The 13,874-nt window shown below is 51.3% G+C and overlaps 5 protein-coding genes across 5 annotated transcripts; 2 read left to right on the top strand and 3 right to left on the bottom strand.

Annotated features, from left to right (window-relative positions):
* Positions 1-1,281: 1,281 nt before the first annotated feature.
* AUEXF2481DRAFT_36 (uncharacterized protein) lies at positions 1,282-2,935 on the bottom strand (the record flags this gene model as incomplete). The annotated part of the gene is made up of 2 exons (XM_013493074.1): positions 1,282-2,066; positions 2,281-2,935. 2 exons carry the CDS (start codon positions 2,933-2,935, stop codon positions 1,282-1,284), a joined length of 1,440 nt encoding a protein of 479 aa, XP_013348528.1.
* Positions 2,936-4,636: 1,701 nt separating this feature from the next.
* Positions 4,637-5,758, top strand: AUEXF2481DRAFT_35 (uncharacterized protein; the record flags this gene model as incomplete). The annotated part of the gene is made up of 1 exon (XM_013493072.1): positions 4,637-5,758. The coding sequence occupies one exon, from the start codon at positions 4,637-4,639 to the stop codon at positions 5,756-5,758; it is 1,122 nt and encodes a 373-aa protein (XP_013348526.1).
* Positions 5,759-7,964: 2,206 nt separating this feature from the next.
* AUEXF2481DRAFT_45393 (uncharacterized protein) lies at positions 7,965-9,977 on the bottom strand (the record flags this gene model as incomplete). Its single annotated transcript, XM_013493110.1, has 2 exons — positions 7,965-8,051; positions 8,076-9,977. 2 exons carry the CDS (start codon positions 9,975-9,977, stop codon positions 7,965-7,967), a joined length of 1,989 nt encoding a protein of 662 aa, XP_013348564.1.
* An 801-nt stretch (positions 9,978-10,778) lies between these two features.
* AUEXF2481DRAFT_33 (uncharacterized protein) lies at positions 10,779-11,552 on the top strand (the record flags this gene model as incomplete). Its single annotated transcript, XM_013493069.1, has 1 exon — positions 10,779-11,552. The coding sequence occupies one exon, from the start codon at positions 10,779-10,781 to the stop codon at positions 11,550-11,552; it is 774 nt and encodes a 257-aa protein (XP_013348523.1).
* Positions 11,553-11,590: 38 nt separating this feature from the next.
* Positions 11,591-13,694, bottom strand: AUEXF2481DRAFT_116034 (uncharacterized protein). The gene has a single exon (XM_013493107.1). The coding sequence runs from the start codon at positions 13,211-13,213 to the stop codon at positions 11,630-11,632; it is 1,584 nt and encodes a 527-aa protein (XP_013348561.1). The 5' UTR covers positions 13,214-13,694; the 3' UTR covers positions 11,591-11,629.
* Positions 13,695-13,874: the final 180 nt, after the last annotated feature.

The following is a 13,874-nucleotide window of genomic DNA, read 5'->3' as shown; positions in this document are numbered from 1 at the left end:
TCAAGACGTCAGATGGAGATGAAAAGTCCCACAAACATACATACCACTTCGCGTAGAGAAGAATCACTTACAGATGCGAGCCGCGAGCTCAAGTTTTTTGCGCTCTGAGTAGACGCGCCAAGGGCTGAAGCAGCCTTTCAGGGCCGACTCCACCTCGCATAACAGTCCCGGTAGGGAAAGACGTGATCAAATAGGGTAGTCTGGGGATGCGCGGCATGGGAGTTCGGGGAGACTTTCCCAAGAATATGAGTTTGCTCGTGGCTGCGGGCTGGAAGAGCGATTAGACTTCTTCCAAGAGGCGGCAGCGACACTCGAAAAATAGTAAGTTAGGGAAGGTTTGGCACGCGGCGTCCCAAAGGATTGTCTATTGACACGAACCGATGGGACAGCGACAAATGACCAGGACAGGGGGAGCAAGGAGGGAGCGTAAATTGCAGTCACACGGCAGTACATTCAATCTAGGCTCTCAGATGTGTAAGTGCAGATTTGAGATTTCTTAACCAACAGAAATGCCGTACATAGATGAGCTGAAGGAAGGCGCGGATGGTTTGGAAATCGGCGTTTTTTTCTATTCCACCCGATGGTGATGCCTTGAACATTCGAAGCGCCAGCCGCGACGCTCTCGACGCTTGATCTCAGCCGTCGACAGAACAAAACAAACTACAGAGCAAAAATCGATGGCATCGCTTGCAAAGAGGACTCATTACAAGGAAGAAGTAGTCTGCGCGCTCTGTTTTTAGAATATGATTATGCGCGATGACTGATGATTCAAAGCTGGTTCTCTATGTGCGGACAAAATCTCGACAGCAAGCACAATAGACTACAAGTCCGTGCTTAGTAGACTTCTCAAGCCACAAAAAAGCTCTCCACGAGCATACCGCTGCCCCATCGTCCATGAGACCGGCAAAAACTGAGCACGGCAGGGATCGAACCTGCAATCTCTTGATTCGTAGTCAAGCGCCTTGCCATTGGGCCACGCACCCCGTTGATACAATGGGGCAAGTTGGCATGTACTATCGATACGTTGTTCTATCATCATGAGGGGAGCAATGACCGACTGTAGACAGCCACAGTCATTTCCTGAATCGACGCTGTCCACTCCAGAAAGTCCACGAGACAACGTATCTCGATGGCACTGTCCCAATCTTCACAAAGTCTTGTGCCTTGCGACAGTTGCGAATCTGACAGAGTTCAACATGCGGGAAGGACGACTGATAACCCATGCTTTCCAGAAGAGTCCGGGTTCGGTTTCGGTAAGGGGCCACTGTGGGTATATCATCGCTATATAGATGTGCATCTAATTACTTCTCGTCTTATATCCTGAGCGGACTGCTTCTCGACTAGCAAAGTACGAGCAAACTTGACGAACCAGCATCTGAGACTGTCAAGTTCCAAATTGCCTTTACCGTCCAGTGTTTCATACTCTTCGGCTAGCTTCTGGAGATGCTCTTCGACCAAGTCCTCTACCTCTTTCATGCCGTCTTCGAGCACCATCTTGACTTCCAAAGACGCTTCGTCGACCTTCTCTTGGATGCCGGCTTCGGCTTCCGCACAGTGGATGTAAAACTGATCTTGATAATCACCCATGACTTTCTCAATGGCGTCTTTCGTGTGGAGAGGCAGTCCAGACTCGATCAAATACTTCATACGCGCTTCTACCTCTGCCGTGAACATGCCTCTGACTAAGGAGACAAGTCGTGGGCTAGACATGCGGCGAACTCGAGATTTGTGCTGCTCTTCAACCACGACAGTGCCAGAAGCTGAGCTCAGCAGTGGTCCATGACCAGACCGTGTAATAGCCTCACGAAGCACATGCTCAGGGACAGTAGCAAGCATGTTGGCAAGGAGGGAGATCTGGGCATCATCACTCGAAGTCACCGGGTCAGTAATGCGGTATGGTGGTAGAGTGAACACAGTAGGTCGTATGTCATTAGATTCGACGGATCTTGTGGCAGGGGTCGACGTGTTGATCTCAGTGGGCGAGTAGGGAGGAGGCGTTGTATATGAATTTGCGGCGAGACGCTTAGGGGGCTCATCAAGGGGCCCACCAACAGGCGAACTCGAGGCTGAGGACGTTAGCTCGGGGTGGCTTGGATGGGTTGAGCCGACGCAATGCACAATGCTTATACCGACAGCGCGCCGTCTGTTGAGGGACCAAACGTGTCGCTGCGACCAAATGCAGACCGATAGGCCCCAGCGCGAAGCTCAGGCTAGAGGTCACTGTCCCGCAATGTATTTGTGCAATGCTACGATCTGACTGACTGCTGGAGCAAAACTTACCTACTCTTGGTCTCTTGCCTAGCACTGAAGACGCTGCATCGTGGCTGGACCCTGGGTGTTTTGGGCTGAAGACCTGCCATGTACCTTCCTGCAGGCCTCTACCGCGATCCTCTCGGCCAAGATTCAGAGGCGGCGCCTTCAAGCCCTTGCCGTCAAGACCATCCACAAGTCGGTGCAGTTGTGTCTTCTCGTGAGGGTCAAATTGAGCTTTGGCGAAGTGTATGTGTACAGTGGTCGCTTGACAGAGCTCGACAAATGATTGAAAGTCAGTGTCAGACGCATCCTCAGCAGACACGCTGGTCAACCCCTGAGGGTAGTGCACAGCGCCAGGACACTTCAGGACGAGAGCGATGGTCAAGGCATCGGATAGGGTAGCGAGAGAGGTAGGTATGCATTGCAACAATAGCGGCGATATCGATGTGCCATCATTTATAGAACTCGCTTCAACGATCGAGGGCTGGATGTAGAGGATGATATGACGGGGAGGTGTGTTACTAACCCCGGCAATGTTGGTTTGCAGCTGAAGCGATATAGATGCCTGACCATTGCCATACATCAAGCGAACCTGACAGCGACAGCCACGGTCGAGCGCGGGGTTCTGTACGAAAGCGGCTCTGCGCGTCCTCCAGACGTCACTCAAGGTATTTGCTGCCATGTCAAAGGGAAAGCAGAGGAGTTTTACCAATAGTTGAGAGCCCCCGAACGTGTATGAACGTGTCGGGATACCCTCCCACCCGGGCTTTGAGCGTTTGGGAGCAGCCCTGACTCTGGTAACAAAAGAGAAAAGAGAAGGCTCGTCAGCATCAGCGCGAACACCGACAACAGCCTGCGTCAACGTAAAGCGGTCCGGCGGCAAAACGTATCCTCTCCAACGAGAATAATGATAGGTTCGGTCACAAGACGGCTGAAGGTATCAACAAAATATTGCCAATAGACACGCCTGGCTGCACTATGTGGAGGTATAACAGAGAGCTGAGAGAAGATGTTGTGGAAGTGGAAAGGGCGACGCGCCCGCAAGGCACCAACACAGCGCGTCAGAAATCTTGGCTTTGGCAAGCCCACGAGCTTTGACCGGCGAGATCCAGCACCGCGCGACAACACACTCAATGTCACAAACCGATACGATGTGTTGCTAGACCTTTCGCCCGATCTGGTACGCTCGCAGTCCAACATCGCTTTGGGGAACAGGGCGAGAACGCCTTTCACACCGTCTATACCAGTCGGAATGCCACAGCCGTCTTCAGGTACGGCTGAATAGGCGATGCCGAGGGCTTTCGTCGCAATCAAAGCTACACCGACAGCCTCTACCACTTCATAGTCGCACCAAAACGAAGAATGCTCCGAGACTTCTTCTTCGTGTTTTGTGTCTCACCGGTTTTTGTAGGAACCTGAAGCAGTGCGCGGCGCTTTGTTCTCCAGCTGCTGTTCTCACGTCTCCTCGATAGTTTTTCTTGGCGTGATCCGGAGAGTCCAGAAGCCGTTAAACTGAGACATTCACCGTGCATCTCCAGCTTTTCACCGCGTTTTTCCCTGGCTGCATGGCATAGCAAGCTGAACCGAGACCATGTCAAAGAACTGGTTGCCCTCGTGTCGCTTCAGTGTTAGGCACTTCTTTTCCCGGTGACGCCGTGCGGTACACCAGCCTTTCATCCCGTCTTCGAAGTCCAAATTGAGCGTATGAGGATGCACGGCAGTCCGTGCTGAATGCTCAGTCAAGCCGCTTCACGGTTGGGGCTGCTCCTTTTCGTCCCGCCAGAGGTTCTTCACCTCGCTCGTTAACTCGAAAGGTTTAGAAGATGATTTGGTAGCGTCTCCTTGGAGAGCCGTTATGGCATCTGAAGTGCCCCACGAACGGGCGGTTCATCTCGATTGCATCGTCCTCGTGTGACAAGAACGCTCCGGCACTTTGTTTACACCAAGTGGATATACCGTTGGAGTCTCCCGGAGTTCATCCCTGCCCCTTGACCATGACTGAGCACAACGCAGCGCCCAAGAGCGCCACAAAGCCTCGCTAAGTATGGATTCGAAGTCTGAGATGTTGTTCGTCTCGAATAGTATCTCGTGGCTTTCCACGATTCAAGCGCCGTACTCAGCTCGCTGCCCCCGAAGCTAAGCGCGGACCTGAGTTCTAGTACCTGTCGAGTCCAAGCATGCTCTTGGAGCTCAAGAGAAGAAGTGCATATATATACCAGGGAGATCTGCACGTTGTATCTCCATCATCAACTCACTCCACTTCCTCATTCACAAGCAAGAGTAACCTCTTCTACACCATCAACACTACCTCCTCAAGCAACATCCAGCTCTCAAAGCAACCAACCTCCAAAGCAAACAACCCACCGCACAATCACTCGACAAAATGCGTGCTGTTGCTCTCATTGCTGCTGCCGCTGCCCTTGCGGTTGCCTCACCTGTTGCCCACCCTCAGATCTTCGACCTTGAGGATCTCGAGTCCATTGACGCTGCTCCCGCTGTCACCGCACCTGCTGGCGTCGGAAGTGAGACTGTCACCTACAATGTCGCTGCCGCTACCGCCAGTGTCTTCGCCGAGGTTGCCAGCAATGTGACCCCTGATATTGACACCGCCGACGGCACCACTTCTTCTGTCTTGAAGCGTGATGCTTGCTCGCCTCAGCCCCAATCACCCTACACCTACACCACCTCCAGCAACACTGACACTGCATTCCTTGCTGACACCACCTACTCTAATCTCGCTATCAACGCTCAAACTCCCGTTGGATGGAAGCAGACTTTTCAGAATCTCAAGGGATCCGTCAGCACTTCTGCATACTTGGGCTATGTCTCTTACCCTTCGTACAATCCCGACGCGTGCGCCGCTGAATGCGTGAAGAGAACTGGATGCCTTTCCTTCAACATCTTCTTCGAGCGTAACCCTACCGTCGACCCCAGTCCCAAATCCGGTACTTGCAACCAGCCTACCTCCCAAACCGCACTCAAGTGCACCTTCTGGGGTGTCCCCGCCGAGCAGGCTTCCGCTGTCAACACTGGCGGATACCGCAATGACTACCACGTCGTTATCGCCGGATCCAACGGCTACAAGATTATTAAGCCCAGTAAACCTCTGTCTGGTCTGACCTCCACTGCTCTTGACAGCTGTGCTATGCAGGAGACCTGCGGATCCTACCTGACCATCAAGACCTTCAACGACGGCAAGCCTTACGACCAAAACCGCTGCAATGCTGCCTGCGCCGCCATCACTGCCGAGTCTCTCAAGGCCGGAAATCCCGATAGAACTTGCCAATACTTCACCTCCTACATGCAGATGAAGAACGGTCTTCCTCAATTCCAGGCTTGCGCCATTTACAGTGCCAGCTGGGATTCTTCTGTCTGCAAGAACACCGGCTACAGCTCTAGCGGCAACGTCTACACCATCGATTACTCTTACAGTTACTCCAACAACTCCATCCCAGGCACTTGCTCCTACAAGGGTCAGACTGGTGGTCAAGCCGTCCTCGCTTAAGTGAGACCCCAAGAAGTTGCTTCTAAATATTGTTTTTTTGGTTTTTGGGGGATACGGTCAAGGATTTAGAGGAAGGATATTCGGTTGGGTTTTTGTTTGTTTTCTGGTTTTCTGGTTTTCTTTTGGTTTTCTTTGGTTCTCTGATTTATCTTTCAAATGTCAATAGTTCTTTCACTCCATACTGCTTCGCTCGGTGATGTCCCAGTGTGGTCGTGATCCAATTCGAGGCGATCCCGACACTTGGAATTGCCCTTGCTTGGTCGTCGTGGTCAGTTGGAATTGTACATAGAGATGCCTACAACGGTGTTTCAATTTTCCTTCTTCAAATCTGTCTTTTCTTCCACTTGCTCCTTTTGTGTCGATCGATTTTATTCGTGCTGTTTTGAGGCTTTGCCTTGGCCTTTAGTATTCGATGCCATGTCGAATCACACATCTGGCAGGCACCCGCCTCCCAGCATACCACCTCCCACTCCCCATCACAGCCTGAACTCTCTTCAGCAACCCGACCACAGTCAAGCAAACCAACGAGAAGACAATAAACCACATCCCTCGACATGGCCGAAAAGTTTCAAAAATGATATCAGACGATGCCACGAAAAAGCGGACATCAAACTCTTATCATTTCTCTTGAAAGAAGCAACCTGTTCACAAGATACAAGAGCAAGATCCACAAGTCGAATGAAAAGAGCATGAGGTTTTCATAAAACTTTGTGGATTCGCTAACAGGCTGTCTGAGAATACCGACTGCATGAATAACCCCAATACAGACGTGTCGATTGAGCATTCCAGGGTTCACCTACGCAAAAATATGGAGAGAGCGAAGAAACAGGTCGATGGAACTCCAAGCGTGTGTCTTCTCCCTGCCATAGAAATGTCTAAAAGTTTACCCCTGAACTCCCAGCAAAGCCCTTCCGTTATATTTGCGAGTCATCGACCCGTTGCATTCATCGATCGGGCTCTCCTCCCACCAGGACGTGAGATCGCCCAGCTACCAAAGGCGTAATCAGAGATTGCAAACCAGACGGTTCTACAACTTCTATCTTGGTAGTGTTGGAAGAGAGAAGGTCTTTGCATGCTACAGACTTGAGATTATATATATACTCGATGGAGCTTACACTGGTCAAGTCTGCGAGAAAGACTTTGGCATCTTGGAACAAATGCAGATGGTAAGAAAGAGGGAAGAGAAGGTGATGGAGACTAAGCTCTGCGGAGAGATGACGGTGAAATTCAGAAGCTGGAGGCTGAGAAATCGCTCTGTGATACGCGACTTACTCCTTTCTGCTTGTCTTACCTACTTCATGTTCTGTTAACTCGCTATAGATTCTTACACCTCTATTCAGCACTTTCAACCTTTCAGCCTTTCCATTCCTATCCAGGCAAGCTCTCGAATATGGAACGTTGAATCTGGTGCAGAAGATAAGTTCTCCCACGCATAAAGTGAAAGAAAAAGATAAGAGGGAACAAGAATGGAAAGCACGGTAGGCCTTTCCACAATCTCCAAGAAGAGAGACAAAAGCGCAGAGGCATAGCAAGAACAAGGTAAGATTCTGCATCTTGCATCATTCAATATGCCGTTAATGCCACACTCCATGTTCTTGCTTCAAGTCGACAGAAATGATTTGGCCAGCATGATGTTGCATACTAACAGAAAGCCCGTGAGTGGAGCCATGGCGTCCAATGCTGTTTGGTGAGTGGCCGAAGCGTTCTCTACTCATAAAGTGTCGAGAACCTAAAGAGCATCGTATCATCAGTGTACAGAGACGGCATCACAGACGCCAAACAAAATCCGCAATCAAAGGAACGAGTATCAATTCATCAACTCTATCTGCCCTCCTCTTGACTCTTCATCTCCTTCTTGTTTAAACTAAACGATAAAAGATCGCAAACAAAACGCCAGTAATTGTGTAAAACTCAAATCCCGGTTGAATGGGGGTATCTCTCGCTTTTTGTAATTGTCATGCTTCGTTAAGACATAGAATGATTTTGGGGGGAAACGCCGTTGAAATGCTGTAGGTCGAAATGTTCGTAGAGGGGTGTTGAATATCTTCTTGTTGAAGAAGATCGTATTGAGAAGTTGGTTGTGCAACTCTCAAGAGTGGGGGAGTATGCTGAATTATGCATGAGAAGAAAACGAAAGATAAGAAAATGAAAGGGCAAAGGTTGTCGCTTTTGGTGTACTCATGGAGTGACAGGTTGGCGCAATCGATTAGATGGAGGTGGAGGGCCCAGCGCCGGTGTTGTGGGCTGGTGCGTCCTTGGGTTCGGTGTCAGCTTTCTCTTCGGCACCGTTGATCTGGGTTTCCAGCTTCTTGTGCACGCTGTCAGGGATCTTCGTGTCGGTGACTTCGCCATTACCAGTCTTAGCTTCCTCCTTCTTCTCTTCGTCGTGCTTCTCGCCATTGGTGACGCCGTTGGTCTCTTGAGAGACTTCAGGAGCGGTAATCTCCTTGTCAATATCAGGGACCTCGAGCTTGTCGAAGAGTGGGAAAATACCGCGTTGCTCGCGGAAGTCGTTGTTGACGATGTTCACAAGGTACCAGTTCTGCATCAGGTCATTGATGACATAGCGGGAAGGCGAAGTGGCGTCATAACAACGAGACCAGTCAGATCCGAGTCTGTAAAACTCGTCTCTCCAGGCGAGGAAGGACACTGTCTCAACGATGGTAGGCTGTACAATCTCCTTGCCAGGGAAGACACCCCAGGTGACAGCGTTAGGGCCCTCGTCAGGGGAGTTGGTCTTCAGATCACCGTGTTGGTTGACGGCGAAGTAGGTAATGTTGGGGTTGCGCTCCATACGAGTAATGAGCTCGGAGATCAACTCAGGCGAGACAAGGACTTCGAGGTAGGCCTTCTGGTAGACATAACCATTGCGGGGACCCCATCCGTAGACAGGATGACTCGATTTTGCGCCATCGACAGGAGGCTGCGAGTTGATAGTCAAAAGACCACGCTGGTTGAGATCGATCAGGTCAAGACGGAGAGCATCGGCTTCATCGGTGATGGGACTCTCACTCCAAGGCAGAGACTCGACCTTGCCTTGCATGTAGTTCGCGAAAAGAGTGGCAACGTCGCGGAAGGACTTGGGTTCACCCCAAAGCTTGCGGTTTTGCTCGTTGGTACCCTTCAAGCCAATACCATATGTGTCCAACTCTCCGTAGGCAGGAGATCTACTGTCACCCCATCTACCGTTGGGGAACTCATCCCAGTCTTGGGTACGGGCAATGTATGAGCGATTGCGGTTGCGCCAGAAGATAGGACGAACATTCTCGTCGCGGCGGTTGAGACCAAGAGACTGCCTCCAGGGAAGAGGCTTCTCAAGAGGAGTGTCTTGCGAGGGAGTGATGCTGAGCTCTTCCAGAATCATGCGAGTAGACTGTGCAAGGTTCATGGTGTAGAAGTGCAAGTGCAAAATGCCGTTGTCCAACAGCTTGCGGCACAACTCGACGACCAGACCAGTACCAACATCTCTTACAGCGGAATCGTCGTTCTTGACAGGCTCGAGGGCCTCGTGCCAGTGTGGAGGAACGTGGATGTTTGACCAGTTTGCGCGTCTGAGGAAGGCAGCGTGGGTGGAGATGGGCATGATACCAGGCACGATAGGAACGTCAATGCCGGCAGCTCTGACCTTCTTGACCCAGGCAAGGAAGATGTCGGCGTCGTAGAACATCTGCGTTACGATGAAGGTACCACCGAGGTCAACCTTCTCCTTCAAGTGCGTGATCAGCTCTTCAGGATCATCGTTGTCATCGCAACCTTCTGGGTAACCAGCGACACCAATGTCGAAGTGGTCGCCGTATGTCTCCTTGATGTACTTGACAAGATCCTTTGCATATCTGAAGCCTCCACTTGTTGCCTCCCACTTTTCCTTCTCACGTGGCGGGTCGCCTCGAAGAGCGAGGATGTTTGTGCAGCCAGCATCATGAGCCTCCTTCAGAGCCTCGTCAATCTTTGACTTGGGCATATCGGTGCAAGTCAAGTGCATGCATGTCTCGAGACCATAAACCGTCTGGGCAACCTTGACCATTTCACAGGTAAGCGAGGCGTGTCTGCCACCAGCTCCCCATGTGATGTCGATGAAAGAGGGACCAAAGTTGTGCATACGATCCATACGGTCATAGAGATTCTGTACACCTTGGGCGGTTTTGGGAGGGAAGAACTCGAACGAGTAGGTCGACTTCTTCTCCTTGGCCGCAGCCTGGAGCTTGGCTGAGATGTGCATGTTGGCGTGTTTAGCCTTAGATGTAGGTGCAGATGTGTTTTTGTGGATCAATCGAGGGCGAATCTGACGCGGCGCTTGGTTTGTCTGTGGCGAGTTATTAGTCGCTTGGCCAGGAAGAACAGGACGAAGAAGACGAAGATTGGAACTCGATCCATGGCTTGTCTGTCCATTGACTTCACACGTTTTGTGCAAAGTGTTGAACGGATTTGGGCCATGGGTCTGTTCATCTTGCCATATACCTACTGCTTAGGATTGTTCTCGCCTTGCTCGCTGCTGCTTTCTGTTTCTGTGTGTTGCTTTGTTGTCTTTGTTGCTAACAGAAATCCTTCCAATGCTTTTTGTTGTTTAACCGAAATATCTCTTACGCGCCCACCTATCGGCCAGCACTCTAGACATAAAATTGTATGAGACTTGATGAGGTGAGAAGGAAGAAGATTTTCCAAGTGCATGACGCTCTCGACTCTCTACGCCCAAAGTCCCTCGTTTCTGTGAGGGCTGGCCTGTGCGCTGATGAGATGCTTTCCCCGCCGCCGCTTTCGCTGGCTTGCGCAACAAACGACCTCCGTGTCTGCCCAAACTGCCCACCTCGTTCCTAGCTCTTGCCTGATTCAGTATCCCGGTGGCTCTTTCCAAAACAAATACAAAACATACATCTCTTCACGCTTATACCTCTGTACCTTCCGTCTCGCTCACATTTGAACGACCCAATCTTCCGTCTGGACACGCTTCACCACCGGAGATACCCTGCCACCCCCATTCCGTTGAACCCCGCAAAAACACGACAAGAGTACGAACTCAAAAATGTCATCAACATCCGCAGTCGGACCCCGCCGAAAGATCGTGGGCACGAGCCTGAAGATGTACTTTGACCTAAACAAAACCCTAACGTATGCCGCCGACCTCGCAGATATCTCGACTCATGCTTCAACAAACAACATTGATCTGTTCATCATTCCAGACTTCGTGTCGTTGTTGCCTGTCAAGGATGCTTTAAAAGGGACTGAAGTGCAATTGGGTGCTCAAGATGCTTTCTGGGAAGATGCGGGAGCTTTTACTGGGGAAGTCTCCTGCAAAACGTTAAAGCAAGCTGGAGTCAGTATCGTTGAGCTGGGCCATGCTGAGCGAAGACGTCTGTTTGGAGAGACGGATGCTACGGCCGCGAAGAAAGCTGCCGCGGCGTGTAGGAATGGTTTAGTGCCTCTTGTGTGTATCGGCGAAAAGACACATGGCAAGATTGCCTCTCAAGCTGTCGGCATGGCCATTGAGGAGTGCAGACCGCAAGTCATGAGCCTGTTGCAAGCCATTCCGGATGATGCAGAGCTCATACTCGCTTACGAACCTGTCTGGGCCATTGGAGCAGCCGAGCCAGCCGACCCAGATCACGTTGTTGCCGTAACGCAGCAGATTAGAAAGATGGCAGAAGGCCGCAAAGGGCTGACGAGAATTCTTTATGGTGGAAGTGCTGGTCCAGGAACTTACGATAGACTGAGAGAGGGTGTTGACGGTCTTTTCCTGGGACGGTTTGCTCACGACGTCAAAAACCTTGAACAGGTCATCAAAGAAATGAGCGATTGAATGGTCTGAAGCGTGTCTGTGATTGCATTCAGAAATTGCAACATAATCATAAAAAATCTGTCGTCGCTATCCACTCTCTACCTGATCTTGTACAAGCAAGGCTTGAGAACCTTAGTCTCGTCTTCAACACTGACCTCCTTGGTCTCTTCCTCGACAAACTTCTTAAACTTGGGCTTCCAAGTACCATGCTCGCCCTTTCTCTCCTCGCCAGCCTCTTGCACATTCTTGCCAACCACAGGTGCAGCGGCCTTGATGAACTCCATCTTGACAAACATCTTGTTGCTCAAATCAACAGAGTTCTCATCCTTGAGCACGAAACCTCTTCGTCGCAAAACCTCAACGAAGCCTGAAACATCGGTCTCTTCGTTCTTCAGCACAACCTCGTCGACGTGCTCGCGAAGAGCAGCCTCTTCCTCCTCGGCTGTGAGTTTGGCACGAGTAGCATCTGCAGCCTTTGCTTTTGCAGCAGCCTTGCGACGATTGCCCACGCTGTGTTCGACGACTCTCTGACCACCCTTGCCCTTGTCACCTCCCACTCTTCCAAATCTTGACTTGATCTCAGAGATCCAGAGTTCGCCTTTCCAGTGCAGAATTCTGTATGCCTCTTCGATAAAGTCGATCCAGTTAGTGCCCATCAGCGCCAAACAGAAGATGGCTACGTCGTGGCTGCCATCCGCGCAAGGCAAGTTTGCGATATCCGCCAATGTGACAAACTTGCTGGGAGATTGCAAATCGTATGAGTTGATCTTCAGGTTGTAGCGGGAACCACTGCCGTCTTCGTGGAAAGTAGCAGCCAATCTTGCGTCTCCACAGCCCAAATCTGCAACGGTGCAGGTTCCGTGTGTGCGTGGTAGAGGGTTTGCCGGGCCAGCCGGCTCCTCCTCTTCCACCACCTTTGGCGCCTTTCCTCTCTTCACGTCGCGGAAGGCTTTGTTCTGGTTGTAAAGCTTGACCTTTGCGCGGTCGCGAATACTGCGGATGAAGATGTCGACAGGATTCTCGGGCCATGTGGTGACTTGTTGGCGGAAGCCTGAGTGGTAGTCGTCGAACATCTCGGGATTGTCGGCGAAGAGAGCGAGCGAGGTGGCAGAGGGAGCGGTGTAGAGAGTCTCGTTCAAGTGGCGGAAACGGGCAGAGATGAGCTTCTGGCGCATGGCGGCTTGCATGGGAGTGAGTTTGGCATTGACTGGCAGCGAAGGAGGAGCGGCGGGAGTGTTGGCCAGCGCCTTGCCGGCCTCTGCTGAAGCAGCTTCCTTCTCCTTCTCCGCTCTCTGCTTCTGGCGCTTCTTGTTCTTTGCCTTGTTGCTGTCCGATGTCTTCTCTTTCTGCTCGGACACAGCCTTCTCCTTCTTCTCCCCGTCGACTGCGGCCGTCTCGGCCTCTGCGCCAGCTGCTGCAGCTTCCTCGACGGCCTCAGTCTTCTCCTTCTTCTCGATTTTTGGCTTCTTGGGCGCTTTCTTGCCCTCGATCGTAGTGGCCCAGAGGTCACCTACATTCGAGTCGTTGACATCTCGGGGAGTTCTGTCCTTGCCGCCTCTCTTTCTCTTCTTGTTTTGGCCAGAGTTTCCGGGTGCGCCATCCTCAGACTTCTTCGCAGGTTGCGCGGCTTGTTGTGTCTTGAGCGCTTTCGAGTCGACTGACCATCCTTTAACAGCGAACATGTTTGCGGCAAGTATGAATATGCTTGATTCAATTGTCCGCTCAAGAAACCGGTCAGATAATTTTTGGTCTTATCGGTAATGCCGGGCGGTCGCCAGCTGGAGCTTATCTTGGCATTCCCGAGCGCGCCGATCGTTCCTTCCCATATTCGTTCATTGTTCGCACCCACCACTTGCAAATGCAATGGAGCTTCTGGTTTAGGTCATCCTTCTTGAAAGACAATGCGTCGACGGCGGCTTGTACACTCGCGGTCTAATCTCGAGTGATATGCATACGTTCATATGCACACATAAAACTCGTCCCACGAGACTCACTTCCCTCGACACGTCTGGCTACAACAATAACCTCTTGAAGCAGGACAACATACGTTCGGCCAGATGTAGGACCTGCGAGACGATATACAGCCACACGTGACAAAAGACTCATCATCTCCACTCATCAAGATTTGTAGTCATAGGTAGTATTGGCGTACATTTGTGTAAGTCGACCTCTACCTCGTGGTCGAGTGGCTACGAACTCCTCGTTACCAAGTGCCTGATCATTTGCTCAATTGTGCACTGCCTCAGTGACTTGAGAGGCATACAAAAATCATGCAGTCATGCTGACCGAGACTCGTTCAGGTCGCGCTTGCTTACTGCATGAGCCGACTTCGAGAGAAGTGTT

This window comes from Aureobasidium subglaciale, assembly GCF_000721755.1.
Source record: "Aureobasidium subglaciale EXF-2481 unplaced genomic scaffold scaffold_0, whole genome shotgun sequence".
Taxonomy (NCBI): domain Eukaryota; kingdom Fungi; phylum Ascomycota; class Dothideomycetes; order Dothideales; family Saccotheciaceae; genus Aureobasidium; species Aureobasidium subglaciale.
The sequence above is the reverse complement of the archived record's forward strand: the minus strand, read 5'-3'. Positions and strand labels throughout refer to the sequence as shown.

Bases quoted from the DNA above. Each gene is read 5' to 3' on its own strand.
- AUEXF2481DRAFT_116034 (XM_013493107.1), bottom strand. From the start codon at position 13,213: ATGTTCGCTGTTAAAGGATGGTCAGTCGACTCGAAAGCGCTCAAGACA.